This window comes from Podarcis tiliguerta (genome assembly GCF_965153285.1).
Source record: "Podarcis tiliguerta genome assembly, chromosome: 13".
In the NCBI taxonomy this organism is placed as follows: domain Eukaryota; kingdom Metazoa; phylum Chordata; class Lepidosauria; order Squamata; family Lacertidae; genus Podarcis; species Podarcis tiliguerta.
The window spans coordinates 49,046,301-49,068,026 of NC_139546.1; the positions used below are offsets into that span (position 1 = coordinate 49,046,301).

General features: G+C 49.4%; 1 protein-coding gene across 1 annotated transcript in view; it reads left to right on the forward strand.

The window, feature by feature from the left end:
• The first annotated feature begins 8,755 nt into the window (after positions 1–8,755).
• LOC310662959 (hydroperoxide isomerase ALOXE3-like) overlaps positions 8,756–21,726 on the forward strand; it is a 33,999-nt gene continuing 21,028 nt past the window's right edge. Inside the window, exons 1-4 of the mRNA XM_083410394.1 lie at positions 8,756–9,127; positions 16,317–16,521; positions 18,362–18,446; positions 18,927–19,049. Of these exons, the coding sequence (XP_083266520.1) occupies positions 8,981–9,127; positions 16,317–16,521; positions 18,362–18,446; positions 18,927–19,049 (560 nt within the window). The 5' untranslated portion in view covers positions 8,756–8,980. The remainder of the gene's footprint in view (positions 9,128–16,316; positions 16,522–18,361; positions 18,447–18,926; positions 19,050–21,726) is intronic.

Here is a 21,726-nt window from a genome sequence, read left to right on the forward strand (position 1 = left end):
TCCCGCTGCTGTCCCTTATTGATGATGTCCCTTAAATTTCCCGGGTTTCATGCTCGCCCGGCTCGGGAGGGAAGCAGCGGCTCGAGGTCCTCTGCCGCGAGAGAGAGAGCGCGCTGGCGCCGTCGTTCTGGCGCAAGGAGTTCCATCGGCCCTTCCCCACCTGAGAGAGGTGGGGAGGGAGAGAGACTCTCGCCCATGCCGCCCGCGAGCCCGGAGGTGGCAGCTGTGGTGGCAGCTGAGGAGGCGGCTTGAGGGAGGAAGAAGAGGAGGGGATGGGGAGGAACGTAGAAGGGCAGCCGCCGCCGCGGTGCAACCGCCTCATGCCGGATTGACAGCATCTGTCAATCCTACCAATGTATGTAACTCTTTACAATAGCAAAATCCCTTATTTGGGCTGCTGATCTCTTATTTTTGAGGCTGCTGGCCCCTTATTTTCAAATCTGTAAGTTGACAGCTATGCCCCAGAGCAGCACACTCCCTTTCCTCTCAGATTTTCAGGCACCTGACTACTGGCCATGATGGCTATGCTCTGCTTCCACAGTAACTCTTCTGAATACCAGTTTGCTGGAAACCACAGGAGGGGCAAGTCTTGCGTGGTGAGTTCCCGCCTCCCCCCCCCCCCCCCGGTAGAACCGGAGCAGCTGAGCGGCAAAAGAGGGAGATCCCCGGCCGCGCCTGCATTAAATAGCGCAGGCCACACCCCCTAGGCCAGCCGATTGGCTGGCCAAGGGATGACGCGGCCGAGGATTCCCTCAATCGTGCGGAGGCTGAGAGCCAGCCCCAGCGCACATGGTGGGGGCGTGAAACCTGCAACACCCCCCCCCCCTTTCTAGGTCAGAAGTGGCTTTATTGTGTTCGAATCCTCCTTTCGGGTTTTCCAGAGGCCTCTGGGTGGCTCCTGTGAAAATCGGTTGCTGGACCAAACTATTTGAGATAGTAGGATTTAAGGGTATAAGACTTAAGTTTTTTCTCTTTTCTCTGTTTATTAGATTGGAGTTTGGATAATTTTCTAGATCTTGATGGGAGAATAAGGCTTAAATGGATTAAGATAAATAAGTGAGTGAGTGAGTGAGTAAGAAGTGAAAGATGGAAAGAATTTGCTGACTTAATTAATAATTGGAATACAAAAAGGGAGGTGGGAGGAGGTCAAGTAAATAAGTTATTGAAAGATAGAACTCTGAAAAATGAAAGTGTTTTTCCTTTTTTAAAATGTTTTTGTTTTTTGTTTTCTTCTTTGTTGGTAGGGTGGAGGGGTGGTGTTTTTATGTACTTTTTTTAAAAAAAATTTCCTTACTTTGTCTTATTTACTTACTTCCCCTTATTTTGTCTTTTTCAATTTCTTTCTGTATTTGTGAAAACTGGAATAAATATCATTTTAAAAAAAACAACTGGGGCATCAGCCTGATCCCACAAGGCTCTTCTTATGTTCTTAACGTACAATCAGTTGGCCTCAATGTTAACTTTCACAGGCTCTTCAAATAGCTCAGTTGGTTAGAGCATGGTGCTGATAATGCCAAGGTCGCAGGTTCGATCCCCATAAGGGAAGCTGCATATTCCTGCATCTGCAGGGGGTTGGTCTAGATGACCCACAGGGTCCCTTCCAACTCTGATCTATGATTCTATGATATGTGACTCAATAAATAAAATAAGTGTACAAACACAGGCCTACTGAATCCAAATGAAAATGAGGTGCATCCTTTCGGATCGGGGCAAGATTGCCATCGTGATTTCAGGGCCCAGTTGTATAGAGTCCAGGACACATTCCAGATTTAAAGCCAAACAGCCCCATGCATTTTAAGAGAAGCTTGTCATCGTTTCCTCTCCTTTAGAAAATGTCAATATACCGTATTTTTTGCTCTATAAGACTCACTTTTTCCCTCCTAAAAAGTAAGGCGGAATGTGTGTGCGTCTTATGGAATGAATACAGGCTGTGCAGCTATCACAGAAGCCAGAACAGCAAGAGGGATTGCTGCTTTCACTGTGCAGCGATCCCTCTTGCTGTTCTGGCTTCTGTGATTCAGAATATTTTTTTTCTTGTTTTCCTCCTCCAAAAACTAGGTGCGTCTTGTGGTCTGGTGCGTCTTATAGAGCGAAAAATACGGTAATAATTAACCACTAACCTGTAAGTGAAGGATTTGCATCTTACGATACGATAATCTTTATTGTCATTGTCCCATCTTGATTGTCATTGTCCCATACAGAACAACAAAATTGAAAAAATCCACATCAGACATTCAAAAACCAACAAGCCTGCTATCCCAGATATCCCAGCCTGGTTAACCCCCTAAAAACTCGGATACCCCATAATTAAATACAATATACTCCCACAGAGACTACCTTACACTGCATTTAAAACCAAAATTGCATTTGGATCGAAACTGTTTCTTAGGCGGCTAGTCCTAGTCTTTATAACCCTGTCCCTTCTTCCAGAAGGCAGAAGCTGAAAGAGATCATTTCCGGGGTGCGCACTATCCTGCGCTATCTCTGCAACTTTCTTATGGCACCTGGAAGCATAGATTTGATCCAAGGTGGGAAGAGTGCACCCAATTATTCTCTCCGCAGTCTTTACAACCCTGGATGGCATTGTTTTTTCCCTGGCCGTGCAGCTCCCAAACCACACACAGAGACCATAAGTTAATACACTCTCAACAGTACAATTTGAACATACAGTGGTACCTCGGTTAAATACTTAACTCGTTCTGGTGGTCCGTTCTTAACCTGAAACTGTTCTTAACCTGAAGCACCACTTTAGCTAATGGGGCCTCCTGTTGCCACTGCGCCGCCGGAGCCCGACTTCTGTTCTCATCCTGAAGCAAAGTTCTGAACCTGAAGCACTATTTCTGGGTTAGCAGAGTCTGTAACCTGAAGCGTATGTAACCTGAAGCATATGTAACCCGAGGTACCATTGTATTCAATTCCAAAGAAGAAATTGTTTTATAGACTAATAATTTTACAAAAATTCCATTTTCAGACTGAAATTCAAGAGTTTAGCAGCAACATGGAGCATTAAGGGCAGATCCACAACATATACCTTGGAGGCCATTTCCATTCTTTGTCACTCCCTGTGTTGACAGAGAAATCGAGGCACTCCTAGTCACATGAGCTTTGGATGAGTCAAAACCAAGCCGTGTGTGGGAATGGGGCTCAGCACCCTAATTAATGATGCCACCTATTAATGAGCAGGAGTAGTTAAGGTGAAATCGTGCTGTGGGCGGCAGCAGAACTGCTAGGTTGGGTTGAGTGAGCCAGGCCACACATGAATCACAGCAACCTTTCCCAACCTGGTGCCCCTCCAAGTTTGCTGGAATACAACTCCCACCAGCATCAGACAGAGCCATAGTCCAAAATATATGGAGGACACCTGGCTAGGATTGTCATCACAGGGATGATTCATTCATCCATCCATGGTCAGAGGCAACTTAGGGGAAAAACAAATTGACCTCACAGACCTGATTAGCGCTGCACCACCTTCGGAAAAGGGGCATGGGTGGCGCTGTGGGTTAAACCATAGAGCCTAGGACTTGCCGATCAGAAGGTTGGCAGTTCGGATCCCCGCGATGGGGTGAGCTCCCGTTGCTCGGTCCCTGCTCCTGCCAACCTAGCAGTTCGAAAGCACGTCAAAGTGCAAGTAGATAAATAGGTACCACTCTGGCGGGAAGGTAAACGGCGTTTCCGTGCGCTGCTCTGGTTCGCCAGAAGCGGCTTAGTCCTGCTGGCCACATGGCCCAGAAGCTGTACGCCAGCTCCCTCTGCCAATAAAGCGAGATGAGCGCCGCAACCCCAGAGTCGGTCACGACTGGACCTAATGGTCAGGGGTCCCTTTACCCTTTACCTTTATGGCGATGCATGTCTGAATGGTTCCACAGTTGTGGAAAACAAGTACAGTCGTACCTTGGAAGTCGAATCCATTCCAGAAGTCCGTTCAACTTCCAAAACGTTCGGAAACCAAAGCGCGGTTTCTGATTGGCTGCAGGAAGCTCCTGCAGCCAATCGGAAGCCCCATCAGATGTTTGGCTTTCAAAAATCATTCACAAAGCGGAACAGTCACTTCCAGGTTTTGATCGTTCGGAGCTGATTTGTTTGGGATCCAAGACGTTCAAGATCCAAGGTACGACTGGACGGGCAACTCCCCATTTAGGCACGGGTTGTGATCTGAGGCACCGCATGTTCATGTGGAATTGTGTATATTGAGAACACCATTCAAATAACCAAAAAGCCACCAAACTCCACCACAGTTGCTCCTTCTCATCCTCCTTGCTCAAATTCCCAACTCTTCACTGGTCTCAAAGGTTGGTGCAAAGACTCCTGGGGCTGCACTTGCAAAGGGTTGTGGGATTGCTAGACACTATTTTCGCACCATTTTTGCGTTCTTTTAGGGCTGTTTCCCCCCTTTCATGCCACTTCCAGGTTTGCAGCATGCCTCCAACGGATGGAAATGGGGATTTGCCTGTATCCCAAGGAGTCGTCTAGGCTACCTTGACAGACAGGCTTTACCTCCAACTTCAGAAACAGAGCAGGAACTCGTCTGCTACATCACCCTCCATAGCCACCAGGTGGCGCCACTGCTCCCCCCTCTGACTGCATGGCTCTTTCTCGTGTTTTCCAAATTGCTTAAAATCTGGGTATAGAGAGAGAAAAATGTCTCCCATTCCTGGCAAATGAACCCAGAGCAGGGACTTTTGGGGTATGCTCAGTTTGCCGAGCATACAGTAGCCCGAGAAAGCCCATGTACTGAGGCCAAGTTATCTTTCCACAACGGCCAACATTGATGCCGAAATCCAGCATCGCCAGAGCTCTGTGAGTGTGGCTTTCTCCCGACTGAAGTGCAGAGTACTTGAGGACCGGGAAATTCACAGGGAAACCAAAATGCTCATTTTCAAAGCTATTGTACTACCAACCTTACTACCATACATGCTTGTGGAACATGGACCACTTATAAACACCATCTCCAATTCCTGGAAAGATTCCATCAACGGCGTCTCTGAAAATTTTTACACATCATTTTAGGCGCCACTACCGAGAAGGCCCTCTGCCTGGTTCCCTGTAACCTCACTTCTCGCAGGGAACCACCAGAAGGCCCTCGGAGCTGGACCTCAGTGTCCGGGCTGGATGATGAGGTTGGAGACACTCCTTCAGGTATACAGGACCGAGGCCGTTTAGGGCTTTAAAGGTCAGCACCAACACTTTGAATTGCTTGAAAACATACTGGTAGCCAATGAAGATCTTTCAGGACTGGTGTTATATGGTCTTGGCGGCCGCTCCCAGTCACCAGTCTAGCTGCCGCATTCTGGATTAGTTGCAGTTTCCTTCAAAGGTAGCCCCACATAGAGAGCATTGCAGTAGTCCAAGCAGGAGATAACTAGAACATACAACAACAACAACAACAACAACAACAACAACAACAGTGTGTGTGGCTTACCAAGGCCCCCACAGCCCAATCTAGGGGTCTGATTTGCCCTCTTGTATTGCTGCCTGCCTGAGACTGCAGTGGGGTGGGATGGGGGGTGGGAACAGGAAACAAAACCCCACAAGGCCACAACATGAGGCAGATATAGGGCATTGTATCTGGCAGCTCGCAAGCTGCTTCTTCGGGAAACTTGTGACAAACCGTGGTTTGGAAAGCAGGGGAGGGAGGAAGGCACAAGAGAGGCATGAGTCTGGTTTATTATTCTATACAGGAGGTCTTGAATGAGGAAAAGTTTGGGCTGGGCCAGTTGCTGGAAACCACCGGAGGGCTGAGGGCTCTTGCGTTCAGTTCCTGCTTGCGGGTTTCCCATTAAGGGCCCATAGCTGGCTTGTGAGAAGAGGACGCTGAACTAGATGGGGGGTGAGGGAGGAATTAATATCCTGTTAACATTAAGAAAGAAAATCACAGATCAATACCTGAAAAGCCATGTCCTTCCCAACAGGACTTGCTGGGTGTTAAGATCAGCAGAGGGGTACCGACGAAAGAAGAATGGCAGACAAAATTAATGGACTATGCAGAATAGGATAAAACGACAGGAAGGATTCGAAACCTGCGGGACCAGAGATTCACAGACGATTGGAAGAAATATACGAACGATTTGAAGAGCAACTGTAATCAACAAATTACGCTAGTAGGACTGTAAGAAGTTTTGTAAGGAGAAATATATGAAATATTGCAAAGAAGAGAAAGAAGAGAGACATTAGTTATGGTATTTAAATGTAATAGTGAAAGTAAGAAATGTAAATTAAGTGAAAAGATTGGAAAATGTTCAGATGTGATTGATGGAAGTCAAAAAGATTGTATAAGATATAAAAGTATGTTTAATAATTGTTGAAAATGATAAGTTAAAACACACACACACACACACACACACACACATATATATCAGCAGAGGGGGCCCTTTTGGTTGTTTCAGCTCCCTCAGAAGTTCAGGGTTTGGGAATGTGGCCTGGGAGAGGGACTTCTTTGTGTTGGCCCCTAAACTGCAGAACTCCCTCCCCACAGAGGTATGCCTGGCACCTCATAGAATCATAGAATAGAATCATAGAATCCTAGAGTTGGAAGAGACCACAAGGGCCATCGAGTCCAACCCCCTGCCAAGCAGGAAACACCATCAGAGCACTCCTGACATATGGCTGTCAAGCCTCTGCTTAAAGACCTCCAAAGAAGGAGACTCCACCACATTCCTTGGCAGCAAATTCCACTGTCGAACAGCTCTTACTGTCAGGAAGTTCTTCCTAATGTTTAGGTGGAATCTTCTTTCTTGTAGTTTGGATCCATTGCTCCGTGTCCGCCTCTCTGGAGCAGCAGAAAACAACCTTTCTCCCTCCTCTATGTGACATCCTTTTATATATTTGAACATGGCTATCATATCACCCCTTAACCTCCTCTTCTCCAGGCTAAACATGCCCAGCTCCCTTAGCCGTTCCTCATAAGGCATCGTTTCCAGGCCTTTGACCATTTTGGTTGCCCTCCTCTGGACACCTTCCAGTTTGTCAGTGTCCTTCTTGAACTGTGGTGCCCAGAACTGGACACAGTACTCCAGGTGAGTACTCCCCTCACAGCCTCCATCAAATGCTGAAGATTCCCCTCTTTGACACCTGAGAGCACCTGTGTTTCCAGGGACCACCCTATTCCTGTCACTGCAATCTGTTTTAACTGTATTTCGTTTTGAAGGTTTAAATTGCTGCCACCTGCGTTGGGACGTGCTGACAAAGGGCAGGGAATATATATATTGATAATAATAGGGAAAATTCTACTATCCAGATCAAGGGAAGCCATAGTAGCACTTTATTCTTCTGTCTTGGTGATATACCACCTGGAGTCCTGTGTCCAGTTTGTTGTTTAGTTGTTTAGTCGTGTCCGACTCTTCGTGGCCCCCTGGACCAGAGCACGCCAGGCACTCCTGTCTTCCGCTGCCTCCCGCTGTTTGGTCAAACTCATGCTGGTAGCTTCAAGAACACTGTCCCACCATCTCGTCCTCCATTGTCCCCTTCTTCTTGTGCCCTCCATCTTTCCCAACATCAGGGTCTTTTCCAGAGAGTCTTCTCTTCTCATGAGGTGGCCAAAGTCTTGGAGCCTCAGCTTCACGATCTGTCCTTCCACTGAGCACTCAGGGCTGATTTCCTTCAGAATGGATGGGTTTAATCTTCTTGCAGTCCATGGGAGTCTCAAGAGTCTCCTCCAGCACCAGAATTCAAAAGCATCCATTCTTTGGTGATCAGCCTTCTTTATGGTCCAGCTCTCACTTCACGGATCACTACCTTGCTGTGGCGAAGGGGCTTGAATAACTCAGAGAAGCTATGAGCTATGCCGTGCAGGGCCACCCAAGATGGACAGGTCATAGTGGAGAGTTTTGACCAAACGTGATCCACCTGGAGCAGGAAGCCACTCCAGTATCCCTGCCAAGAAAACCCTGTGGACAAAGACAGCCCTAGGATAAGGTAAAGGTAAAGGGACCCCTGACCATTAGGTCCAGTCGTGGCCGACTCTGGGGTTGCGGCGCTCATCTCACTTTACTGGCCGAGGGAGCCGGCATACAGCTTCCGGGTCATGTGGCCAGCATGACTAAGCTGCTTCTGGCGAACCAGAGCAGTGCACGGAAACACTGTTTACCTTCCCGTCAGAGCGGTACCTATTGATCTACTTGCACTTTGACATGCTTTTGAACTGCTAGGTTGGCAGGAGCAGGGACCGAGCAACGGGAGCTCACCCCATCATGGGGATTCGAACTGCCGACCTTCTGATCGGCAAGTCCTAGGCTCTGTGGTTTAACCCACAGCGCCACCCGTGTCCCTTCAACCCTAGGATAGCCATCTTCAAATATCAAATTGCAAGAAAGGAGATTCAGACTAAACATTAGGAGGAACTTCTCTGATGTTAAGAGTTGTTTGATAGTGGAGCGGACTCCCTGGAAAGGTGGCAAATTCTCCTCTATTGGAGTTTTCGAAACAAGGGTTGGTTGGGTGGCTGTCTGTAGGGGGTCGTACGAGATGACATTTGACGGCACCTTCCAACTTCACAGTTCTGTGACAGCAACAGCGACACTCATGTGAAAATGTATTGCAATATTCATCTTGCTCCTGCTGTGCTCATCTAAGCCAGCGGGTTTCATGCAACAAGTTGCTTGTGTGTGTTTGCAGCGATGCAGCGATGTCCCAATGAGGCAGAAAGTTATGAAACAGTTACACAATCAGCCGGTGCGGTCTCTGCGTTGGTCTTTCTGCTTTTCGTTCTGGGAGCAAATCTGTCTTATTGTCGCCACCGAGCCCAGAAGTGGTCACAGCAGAACTTTTGCAGCTGAGACCCGGGGAATCCGATCTGAGCCACACCCTTCCCATCGCAGCAGCTTCTGCCTGTTGCCTAAACGGCTCTGGAGGAGGGTTGAGAGAGGCGAGGTATCTGTGGTTGCAACAGCCCTCGAGGAGGAGCAGGCGAGGCTGTTCATACCTGCCTCGGCACCGGCACCGCACAAACCCCGTGCAATCGGCGCCTCGTCTCGCCTCTTCCCAAATGGCTGCTTACAAGGTCCAGGTGGCCACCGGAGACATCTTGCTGGCTGGCACCTACAGCAGCATATCCATCACCCTGGTGGGGGCTCGTGGGGAGAGCTCCAAGCATTGCCTGGACCACCAGGGCAGAGATTTTGTCCGTGGGGCTGTGAGTACCAAGAACGGAGGGGATCAGGGCTGGGGGGGGGGTTAAGGTGGCAAACCGGGCGTCTTCTCAGGGCTGGGGGCATCTCAGGTGAACGCTCCTCACTGCTCATGGGGCGGGGTAAATGGGCAAGTGGTTGCTTTTTTATAATAATTTTTATTAGTTTTAACATATAAATTATGATACATACCACAAAACCTCACCACTTATACAATCTTTTTTTTTTTTTTTTGGACTTTTTTTCTGATGATCCACCGTTTTAACCACTTCATATGCATTTCTTAAATTCATATTGCCTCTAATTATCTTAACTAACCATCCTCTCCTTTATCCATTTTTCCAATAATTCTCCTCACAAAACTTCTTGCAAACCTACAAACGTAGTCTGATAATCACAAATACTTGTCCAATAATCTGTAAATTTACACCAGTCTTCTGTGAATTTCTGGTCCCGCCGGCTTTGAATCCTTCCTGTTAGTTTATCTAATTCTGCATAGTCCACTAATTTCATCCTCCGTTCTTCTTTCGTCGGTAATTCTTCTTGCTTCCGTTTTTGTGCCGATAATATTCTTGCTGCTGTTGCTGCATATAAAAACAACTTACATTCCTTTCTATTAGGAAGAACTTCCTGACAGTAAGAGCTGTTTGACAGTGGAATTTGCTGCCAAGGAGTGTGGTGGAGTCTCCTTCTTTGGAGGTCTTTAAGCAGAGGCTTGACAACCATATGTCAGGAGTGCTCTGATGGTGTTTCCTGCTTGGCAGGGGGTTGGACTCGATGGCCCTTGTGGTCTATTCCAACTCTATGATTCTATGATTCTATGATTCTATTAATATCACTTCCGACTATGCCCAGTAAAAATGCTTCTGGTTTCTTTATAAATGTATATTTCAACACTTTTTTCATCTCGTTATATATCATCTCCCAGAAGTTTTTCACCTTTTTACATTTGTGCAAGTGGCTGCTTCTCGTTTGGGGGTGACAAACGCTGTCGCTTCTAGGGAGGCGGTTGGAGGAAAGAAACTGAAAACGCCATGCTTGGGGGAGACTTGGCCAAAGTGTTATTTGGTGGAGGGCTCTCCCTGGCCCCAGTTGGCGTCCGTCTCGAAGGAGTGTGATGTCAAACTGTTGGGGAGTCGTGGCGCCTGCTGCAGCTGCCGTGACCGATAAGGGAGAGACAGCGGACGGAGCATGCCGTTTATTCTCTCACCGCTGCTCCCGGAGGTCCTTCCTCTCCCAGTCACCGCTGTGGGTGCTCAACCTGGCTGGTTGTCTCCTGTCGGTTGACTGCAGGGGATGCCCACACGGTGGGGGCTGATGTGGCCAGGCGTCAGGGCCCGTTTGCAGGCGTCTTTGTAACATGGAGTTGGTCTGCCAATGGGCCTGGCGCCTGAAGCCAGTTCCCTGCAGGCTCACCAGCACCAGTAAACTTAGCAAGCAGTGGAAGTCTCTCTCTCCCTCCCTCCCTCTCCCTCCCTCTCTCCCCCTCCCTCCCTCTTCTTCCTCTCTCCCCTCCTTCCTTCCTCCCCCCCTCTCTCCCTCCCTCCCACTCTCTCCCTCCCTCCCTCCCACTCCCTCCCTCCCTCCCTCTCTCTCTCCCTCCCTCCCTCTCCCTCCCTCTCTCCCCTCCCTCCCTCTTCTTCCTCTCTCCCCTTCTTCCTTCCTCCCCCCCTCCCTCCCACTCTCTCTCTCCCTCCCTCCCACTCCCTCCCTCCCTCCCTCTCTCTCTCCCTCCCTCCCTCCCTCCCTCTCCTTCCCTCTCTCCCCCTCCCTCCCTCTTCCTCCTCTCTCCCCTCCTTCCTTCCTCCCCCCTCTCTCTCCCTCCCTCCCACTCCCTCCCTCTCTCTCTCCCTCCCTCCCTCTCTCCCCTCCCTCCCTCTTCTTCCTCTCTCCCCTCCTTCCTTCCTCCCCCCTCTCCCTCCCTCCCTCCCTCCCTCCCTCCCTCTCACTCTCTCCCTCCCTCTCTCCCCCTCCCTTCCTACCTCCCTCCATTTCTTCCTCCCTCTACCTCTCTCCCCTCCCTCCCTCTTCTCCCTCTCTCCCCTCCTTCCTTCCTCCCTCCCTCTCTCTTTCTCTCTCACTCACTTTTTGCTAGGATCAACTGCCAAGCAGCACTGGCCAAGCCTCAAACCACCCAAACATCTTTAATTTCCCCATAATGTTCCTGCCTCCGCCTTCATTGGCTCCCAGTATGTTTCCAAGCTCAATTCAAAGTGTTGGTGCTGAACTTGAAAGTCCTAAACAGCTCAGTATACCTGAAGGAGCGTCTCCACCCCCATCGTTCTGCCAGGACACTGAGGTCCAGCTCCGAGGGCCTTCTGGCGGTTCCCTCATTGCGAGAAGTGAGATTACAGGGAACCAAGCAGAGGGCCTCCTCGGTGGTGGCACCCTCCCTGTGGAACGCCCCTCCCCATCAGATGTCAAGGAAATAAACAACCATCTGACGTTTAGAAGACATCTGAAGGCAGCCCTGTTTAGGGAAGTTTTTAATGCCTGATGCTTTATTGTATTGTTAATCTTTTGTTGAAAGCCACCCGAGTGGCTGGGGGAACCCAGCCGGACGGGCAGGATGTAAATAATAAAATTATTATTATTATTAATTATTACTACTATAACTATTTCAGGACTGCCAGGCATTTTGGGGGAATGAAAATGGCCACTGGCCACAGCCTGAGTCAGCTTCTTTGTTTCATAGCAGGATTGCCATTCTAGTACAGTGGTGCCTCGCAAGACGAAAAGAATCTGTTCCGCGAGTCTCTTCGTCTTGCGGTTTTTTCGTCTTGCGAAGCAAGCCCATTAGCGGATTAGCGCTATGAGCGCTATTAGCAGTTTAAGGGCTATTAGTGGCTATTAAAGGCTTAAGGGATTAGCGGATTAGCTGCTAAAAGGCTATTAGCAGCTTAGTGCCTTAGAAAAAGGGGTTGGGGAGCGGAAAAAAACCTCAAGAATCGCAAGACATTTTTGTCTTGCGAAGCAAGCCCATAGAGAAATTCGTCCTGCGAAGCACCTCCAAAACGGAAAACCCTTTCGTCTTGCGGGTTTTCCGTCTTGCGAGGCATTCGTCTTGCGGGGCACCACTGTACTGTAATAATTTTAAACGAGAAAAGGACCAGTGTTGGGCCTAATGGACCTTCCTGGGTCTCATAGACGCCCAGCATTGCACAGACTGTTCCCGCTGCCGATACCACACCTGCCCTGGCAAGTTAACTTCTAGATTTGGCAGTTAACATTATTGGCTGAAGCTGTGTCTGCAAGACTTAACAGCGTCCCTTTTGATGCAAGAATGTAAAAGCCCGGGGCACAACAAAATAACACCGTCAGAAGAGCCCAGATGTTGTATCTCAGGAGCCTAATCCAGACTCCTGTTCTCACAGTGGCCAACAAGATGCCCCCAAGGGAAGCCGCAAACGGGCCCTGAGTGCGAGAACACTCTGCCTTATAATTATAATAATAATTTTTATGCCTTACCCTCCTTTGCAATGAAGTCTTTGCCACAACGCCCACACACCCGGCCCTCCTTGACCTTCTGCCACTGAGCCTAAAACGCCACACACTTCTCAAGTATTAAATCCATCTTTCTCCCTGATTCCCTCGCTGTCTCCCCCTCCTCTGCCGCCTCACTGGTATTAAATGTGAGATTGTAAGCTCTGAGGGAGCAGGGACCGCACTGCTTGCTCCTTGTAAAGAGCCAGGCACATTGACCTTGTGGGACATCTCCGAGCTCAGGAGTAAACCCTACACTAATAATAATAATAATAATAATAATAATAATAATAATAATAATAATTTATTATTTGTACCCCGTCCATCTGGCTGGGCCTCCCCAGCCACTCTGGGCGGCTTCCAACAAAGATTCAAAATACATTAAAATGTCACACATTAAAAACTTCCCTGAACAGGGCTGCCTTCAGATGTTTTCTAAATGTCAGGTTGTTGTTTTTCTCTTTGACATCAGGTGGGAGGGCGTTCCACAGGGCGGGCGCCACTACCAAGAAGGCCCTCTGCCTGGTTCCCTGTAGCTTTGCTTCTCGCAATGACGGAACTGCCAGAAGGCCCTCGGCGCTGGACCTCAGTGTCCGGGCAGAACGATGGGGGTGGAGATGCTCCTTCAGGTCTACTGGGCTGAGGCCGTTTAGGGCTTTAAAAGTCAACACCAACACTTTGAATTGTGCTTGGAAACGTACTGGGAGCCAATGTAGGTATTTCAAGACTGGTGTTATGTGGTCTCGGTGGCCACTCCCAGTCACCAGTCTAGCTGCCACATTCTGGATTAATTGTAGTTTCCGGGTCACCTTCAAAGGTAGCCCCACATAGAGCGCATTGCAGTATTCCAAGCAGGAGATAACCAGAGCATGCGCCACTCTGGCGAGACTGTCTGTGGGCAGGTAGGGTCTCATCCTGTGTATCAGATGGAGCTGGCAGACAGCTGCCCTGGACACAGAACTGACCTGTGCCTCCATGGACAGAATGACTCCCAGGCTGCGCACCTGGTCCTTCAGGGGCACAGTTGCCCCATTCAGGACCAGGGAGTCCTCCACACCTGCCTGCTTCCTGTCCCCCCAAAACAGTATTTCTGTCTTGTCAGGATTCAGCCTCAATCCATTAGCTGCCATCCATCCTCCAACTGCCTCTAGACACTCACACAGGACCTTCACCGCCTTCACTGGTTCTGATTTGAAAGAGAGGTAGAGCTATCCAACTCTCTCTCTCCAGAACCCCTAAAGATTTTCCTTGGGTGGTTATTAGACTGGGAGAGGGTTCTGCAGAAACGGCTAGTATTTTGTGACCTCTAGGCCACCAACGGGTAACTCAGCTTATGCATGCGTGGGCCGTAAGAAAATAAGAAGAGCCTGTTAGATCAGGCCAAGGTTCATCTCGGCCGGCATCCAACCAGCAAGCAGGATCCGAGCTTGAGAGCAAAACTCTCCCCGCTTGTGGTTTCTGGCAACTGGTCTTTCGAAACATCACTGCCTCCGGCATTGGCAGCGGAGCACAGCCATCGTGGCCAGTAGCCATCGGCAGCTCTCTCCTCCTCCATGAATCCTCTTTTCAAGCTGTCTAGGCTGGTGGCAGGGAGTTCCACAGTTGACGTGGGCGGAGGAGGACTTCATCTGTCCCAAATATTCCGACTATAAATTCAGTGGCCTCGTTTGCAAAGGCTGGCCTACATAGCGTAAGGAAGAGTTGTTGACCAACTTCTCGTCCTCACATTGGTTTTCCAAACAGATGCTGTTTGCTCTAATTTACGGTTAAGGGTATTTACCACAAGGCCGGGAGGAGGAGGAGGAGGGGACACAGAAGATCCCAGGAAGAGATAAATTAGCTGGCTTGCAGATGTACACAGGATCGGTCCAAGACATTTTGGCACCCGAGGAGAACCAGGGAACAGTGTCCCCCGCCAACTGAGTGGGATGGTGGTGATGGTGTGGAAGGAATTCTGCTTCCACTGAAAAATTAAGTACAAAACCAGGTTTCTAAACACACTACTCCAGGGGTCAGCAAACCTTTTCAGCAGAGGGCCGGTCCACTGTCCCTCAGACCTTGGGGGGGGGGCGGACTGTATTTTTTTTTGGGGGGGGATGAAGGAATTCCTATGCCCCACAAATAACCCAGAGATGCATTTTAAATAAAAGCACACATTCTACTCAGGTAAAAACACTAGGCTGGCCCCACAAATAACCCAGAGATGCATTTTAAAGGCATTCTACTTATGTAAAAGGGACGCGGGTGGCGCTGTGGGTAAAACCTCAGTGCCTAGGACTTGCCGATCGCATGGTCGGCGGTTCGAATCCCCGCGGCGGGGTGAGCTCCCGTCTTTCGGTCCCAGCTCCTGCCCACCTAGCAGTTCGAAAGCACCCCTAAGTGCAAGTAGATAAATAGGTACCGCTTTATAGCGGGAAGGTAAACGGCGTTTCCGTGTGCTGCGCTGGTGCTGGCTTGCCAGAGCAGCTTCGTCACACTGGCCACGTGACCCGGAAGTGTCTCCGGACAGCGCTGGCCCCCAGCCTCTTAAGTGAGATGGGCGCACAACCCTAGAGTCGGACACGACTGGCCCGTACGGGCAGGGATACCTTTACCTTTACCTTTTACTTATGTAAAAACACACTGATTCTGGGACCGTCCACAGGCTGGATTTAGAAGGCGATTGGGCCGGATCTGGCCCCCGGGCCTTCGTTTGCCTACCCATGCACTACTCTGTAGCCCCCACACAATGAAATGTGGCGTTTTGGGCCCTTAGTGGCCCACCAAGTTTATTTGTTTAACTTGTATACTTCACCACAGTTTAAGGGGGATGTTGACAACTTGGGACAGATCAAGGTAATCAAGGGCCTAGGAACCAAGCAGGAAAGGATTCGCTCATTCATTCGATTTAGCCAAATTCCTGCTTTCCAAAACCAGTACAGTGGTACCTCGGTTTTTGAGCACCTTGGAAGATGAACGTTTCTGTTTTCGAACGCCGAAAACCCGGAAGTAATTGCTTCCGTTTTTGAACGTACCCCAGCAGTCAAACGGTGTGTTGTTTTCGATTTTTCCAATTGAACGTGCAGGCTGCCCTTTGCGCCTCGGTTTTCGAACGTTTTGGAAGTCAAACGGTCTTCCGGAATGGACTGCGTTCGAGAACCGAGGTACCACTGTAGCTGAGAGACCTTAAGAAAAGCTACCTTTAGCTCCCTCTCCTCTCTCCTGTAATCTGAGCTCTGCCTGAGTGGTGGCTGGAAGTTTTTGGCTGGGTGAAGGGGTGGTGGGAGAGGAATCTCTGTACAGTGGTGCCCCGCAAGACGAATGCCTCGCAAGACGGAAAACCCGCTAGACGAAAGGGTTTTCCGTTTTGGAGGTGCTTCGCAGGACGAATTTGCTATGGGCTTGCTTGGCAAGACGAAAATGTCTTGCGATTCCTGGGGGTTTTTTCCCCCTCCCCGCCCCCTTTTTCTAAGGCACTAAGCTGCTAATAGCCTTTTAGCAGCTAATCCGCTAATCCCTTAAGCCTTTAATAGCCGCTAAACCGCTAATAGCGCTAATCCGCTAATGGGCTTGCTTCACAAGACAAAAAAACCACTAGACGAAGAGACTCACGGAACGGATTCTTTTCGTCTTGCGAGGCACCACTGTATTTTCCTTCTTCTTCTTTTGCAATCTAGTGCACTGCTCTTTCAAAGCTTCCCTTCCAGACCAGGTACTCCTTTGTGTCTTCAGGTGGACGACTACGAGGTTCCGTTCGAACAGGACTTGGGCCCCATCCATCTGATCCGCCTACACAAAGAACCCTACTTATTCTTCCCGACGGACAACTGGTTCTGCAGTTTCGTCAGGGTGACGACCCCAAAGGGGGAGACGTACAACTTCCCTTCCTACCAGTGGCTGGAGGGCTCCTGCACCTTGACCCTGAGGGAGGGGGCAGGTACTGTTCCCCTCTTCCCCTTCCCAGGGATTGGGGGCTGGGTGTTCACCAAACCAAGCAGGCCCAAAGCTTTGTGTGTTTTCATGCTGCAGAAGCTGTGCCTGTTGCTTTTGTCTGCGCTGGTTTGGTAATGGTACCCAGAACTATCAAGGGACCCCTGACCATTAGGTCCAGTCAGTGGCGTAGTGTGGGGGGTGCAGGGGGGGCCGGCCGCACCAGGTGCAACATCTGGGGGGGGGCGCTTGCACTCGCAGCTCTCTGCCCCTACCTGGCTCACTCACTCTCTCTCACTGCAGTGCTGGCTGTGCGAATCCGATCCGAGCCGCCGGGTCGCCGCCCACTGTGGAGGGGAGGGTGCCAGGCGTGCGGTGCGGTGCGGAGAGAGAGCAAGGGACTATCTGGGGGAGGGACAGTGCAGCGGGGGGGGGGGCGCAAATTACTTGCCTTGCCCCGGGTGCTGACAACCCACACTACGCCACTGGGTCCAGTCGAGGCCAACTCTGGGGTTGCAGCACTCAACTCGCTTTATTGGCCAAGGGAGCCGGCGTACAGCTTCCGGGTCATGTGGACAGCATGACTAAGACACTTCTGGCGAACCAGAGCAGCGCACGGAAACGCCGTTTACCTTCCCGCCGGATTGGTACCTATTTATCTACTTGCACTTTGAGGTGCTTTTGAACTGCTAGGTTGGCAGGAGCAGGGACCGAGCAACGGGACCTCACTCCATCGCAGGGATTCGAACCGCCGACCTTCTGATCGGCAAGTCCTAGGCTCTGTGGTTTAACCCACAGCGCCACCCGCGTCCCAACCAGAACTATAGCTAGGAGGCAAATTAGGGGCTCGATCCGGGATGGGAGACTATGTCAATTTTGCTCGGTTACTCATTTTTCCAGGCTTAAGCTCAGCCCCTCCACATTTCCACACCAGTTTGCAAGTTCGATCAAAAACGCAAGACCTCATGAAAGCTCACGTTAATGTGAAATACTCTCTCTTTGCATATGGTTTGGCCTCGTACAGACATTTCCACAACACTGTTTTCTCTGACATGTGCATTTTCGGACACATTGCTTAACTGCATTGCAGAAGCTCAGAGAAGTGCAAATTTCGAAGGGCAGCTGCACATCAGTTTGTACTTAGGAAAGGGCAAATCACACACACAAAAAATTGCTTTTATGTGCGACTGGGAATGGCTCAAGACATCTTGCTCTCTCTCGCTTTCTCTTGCGCACAAACACACATTCATAGAATTGTCATGGATTCATCCATGGAAACTGTGTAATTGGAATGGTTATCTCTGGGCATGTAGTGAGGGCACATCATTCAGGAGTAACTACAGCATGTAGGGAGGCGGGTGGCGCTGTGGGTTAAACCACAGAGCCTAGGACTTGCCGATCAGAAGGTCGGCGGTTCGAATCCCTGTGACGGGGTGAGCTGCTGTTGCTCGGTCCCTGCTCCTGCCAACCTAGCAGTTCAAAAGCACATCAAAGTGCAAGTAGATAAATAGGTACCGCTCCAGCGGGAAGGTAAACGGCATTTCCATGCGCTGCTCTGGTTCGCCAGAAGCGGCTTAGTCATGCTGGCCACATGACCCGGAAGCTGTACGCCGGCTCCATCGGCCAGTAAAGCAAGATGAGTGCCACAACCCCAGAGTTGTCCGCAACTGGACCTAACAGTCAGGGGTCTCTTTACCTTTACATTTACAGCATGTTAGCGGCAGGGCTTTGCTAGCAAAGAGTATGGCCCATAGGCAAGCTTCCCTCCACCTTCTCATATGGCTCATTAGATTAATTACCATTTACCTGGTCTCCTTTTCTCCCTCTCCCTATCTCCGTCCCTCCAGCCAAAACGGTTTCCGATGACAAAGGAAACCCCCAACTTGTGGAGCATCGCAAGGAAGAGATAAAGAAACGGCAGGAATCCTATGGGTCAGTAAATCACATGCCTTTATGCTGAGGTGGGGGCAGGGAACCTCTGGCCCTCCGGAAATGCATGCGGCCCTCCAATGCCTCTCTTTATGGCTCCTAGAGCTCTCTCCACAAGCCACGACCTCTCTCCTATGTTGCATCCCTTACTGGCCCTGGAGTTCACCTTCCTTGAGAGCTTTTCCCTGGCAGGATTTATTGAGTCCATGATTGTTGTTTTTTAATCTACTGGATTCTCCACAGAAATGGTAATTGCTCCATAAATAAGATGGGGTGGCATTTTGAGGCAGACGGTGTCGCGTGAGCGCCACGGAAAGCTTGCACACATGAACAGGACCAAGTCCACATTGAACTGCCACACAGACTTGGAATCGTAGCATTAGCTCAGCAGGGCTAAAAGGCCATCGCAATATCCTGTGGCAATGAGTTCCACAGCTGACTTCTGAGCTGCTCAAAGATGGACTGTTTCTTTGTTTTCTGCAGCTGGAAGGAGTACGCCCCAGGTTGGCCGAGGTGCGTCGACGCGAAAAGCACAGATGATCTGGATTCCAATTCGAAGTACTTGTTCACCAAGTCCTCTGTCTTTGCCATGCGCACCGTCAAATCGTGAGTTGCTTTGGCCGTGGGGCTTGCTTAGATCGGGATCAGGGGGTGGGATCCACAGCTCAGTTTTATCATAATTTGGGAGAGAGAGAGAGGGGGGGGCGTGATTTCACTCTCAAATTTGTCAGAAGCCGGAAATTAAATTAAGATGGTGGACCGAAACATCACTTTTGTGTGGCATCATCCATTTTTTCGGCATAGGTTCAGACGCCTCTCGAGATATTGTCTCTAAACTCAGCACGATAATTTCCAAAGTACGGTGCTGATCCTTGTCGGTGTTTTTGATGCTGGTGGCCATTTTGATTCAAGATGGCGGACAGAACCTTGGCTTTGGCATGGCATCCCCCGCTTTTTGCCTTGGTTCAGCGGCCTATCGAGATATACCCACCAAACGCGGCATGAGGGTTCTCAGGGCAGTCGTGGACATTTAGCCGCCGCGCGTCCTTTGGCGGAATAAACCGTGACGTTGACCTAACTTCACCCGATTTGAGGCGCGAGTGGTCCAAATTCACAAATTACGCTACCCATTTAAAAATACCGATATTCCTTGTTTTCTAAAGATCAGGTGCTCCCCACTAGTTAAAAAAAAAAAGTAAGGAAAAAATGGGGACCAGAAACATGAAACCGATTTGTAGAACAGGCGCTGTGGTATCTTGGTTCTCAAAATTAATCCGTCCCAGAAGTCTATTCCAAAACCAAAGTGTTCCAAAACCGAGGTGCGCTTTCCCATAGAAAGTAATGTAAAACGGATTAATCCGTTCCAGACTTTTAAAAACAACCCCTAAAACAACAATTTAACATGAATTTTATTATCTAACGAGACCACTGATCCATAAAATGAAAGCAATAATCAATGTACTGTACTATAAAATAAATAAGACAGTATTGTAGATGATAAAAATGAAAATTAATTTTTTTTCTTACCTGCACTGATGATAGTCATTGTTTGGATGGGGGGGCTTTTATCCATTTCCGCAGTCACACAATCAATCAATCAGTAGCTGAACTGGGTTCCACACAGTCACAAAAACAAATGAACAGAAAAAGCCTCAAAAACAAAAACGCAAAATAAATAGCAATCACAAAAGCGCCAAACTTAATCCATTCCGTTTGACTTCCGAAATGTTTGAAAACCAAAGCGCAGCTTCTGATTGGTGCAGGCGCCCCGGAAACAATACAGTGGTACCTCAGGTTACATACACTTCAGGTTACATACGCTTCAGATTACAGTCTCTGCTAACCCAGAAATAGTGCTTCAGGTTAAGAACTTTGCTTCAGGATGAGAACAGAAATTGTGCAGCGGCAGCAGGAGGTCCCATTAGCTAAAGTGGTGCTTCAGGTTAAGAACAATTTCAGGTTAAGAACGGACCTCCAGAACGAATTAAGTACTTAACCCGAGGTACCACTGTAGCTGATAACCACATCGGACATTCAACTTCCAAAAAACTTTCGAAAACCGGAACACCTACTTCCAGATTCTCGGTGTTTGGGAACCAAGGCGTTTGAGAACCAAGGCACCACTGTACTGCTGTTTGAGCTCTGGCCCATTGTGTGCTTTGATCATGCCAAGGCCTCTGAGCCTCTGAGCTGGTGTGGAGTTGGCAGCCTCCTTCCTACCGCCTCACCCCATCCCAAGCAAACAGGTGAACCATCCCATTCCCCAGGAGTGCCACATTTCACAATTCCAAAGCACCTCCGCTTTTTTCAACCCACACTGCCCAGGCAGCCCTGCCTGAGAACAGCGATGCCAATCAGCTCCTCTCGTCTAACCTGCCCATCTGGGTCAGAGAGGCTTGGAATCGGATACTCGGCTAGCCGCCTGCAGCTTTTTTCCTCTGTTACGGCAAAATCTGGGTGCGAGGCTGCTCTGCCACCCAGCTCGTCGGACTAAGTCCGCGGCTCCCTGCGGAGGAAAATGAGTTCAGCCGGAGACAGGAGCAAACTGCAGAAGATCCATGTTTATTGCCCAACAGGTTCAAGGCGAGATTGAACAGCGAGAAAGGGGTGACATGAACTTTTGAAACTTCCCTCCATGTCCCAGAATACAGTGCAAAATACATCCCAGTTACATCATGAATACATTAAGAAGAGGTTGGGTCACACAGATTACATCATGAATACATTAAGAAGAGGTTGGGTTACACAGGATTAACATATGGAGGAGGGAGGGGGGAATATGCAGAGCTGGAGATATGCGCAGATAAGCACATCCTGAGTACCTGATGAGAAGACAATGGTCCATGTATGCATAGTCTGCCACCTGGCATTGCCCAGAGGAAAGGCTTGGCAGAGTGATTTGACAGGATTAGGGTCTTGACACCTTGCTTGAGGGATTATGGAGGGCAGGGGAGGTGTCATGGAGTCCTAGAGAAATTGAGCAAATTGGCACGTTGATTTTCTATGAATTTTATAGATTTTAGTCCCTTTTGACATTGACAATTGGAAATAAATGGATATATTGTAGCGAAGAAGGAGGTGAAGAAGACATGCCCCCCCTTCCGTATCACCTCCCACCTTTCAGGAAAGTTTCAGGGTTCACAGTGGCAAAACGCCAAGAGGAATTACTGCCGCTGCGCTCTGACCCTCCTTCACTCTCCCCCGAAATTCCTCATCATTTCCAACACTCTGGGCAGTGAGTTCGAGAAACCGGGCTGCTTTGAGGAGAGAAACACGATGCAGA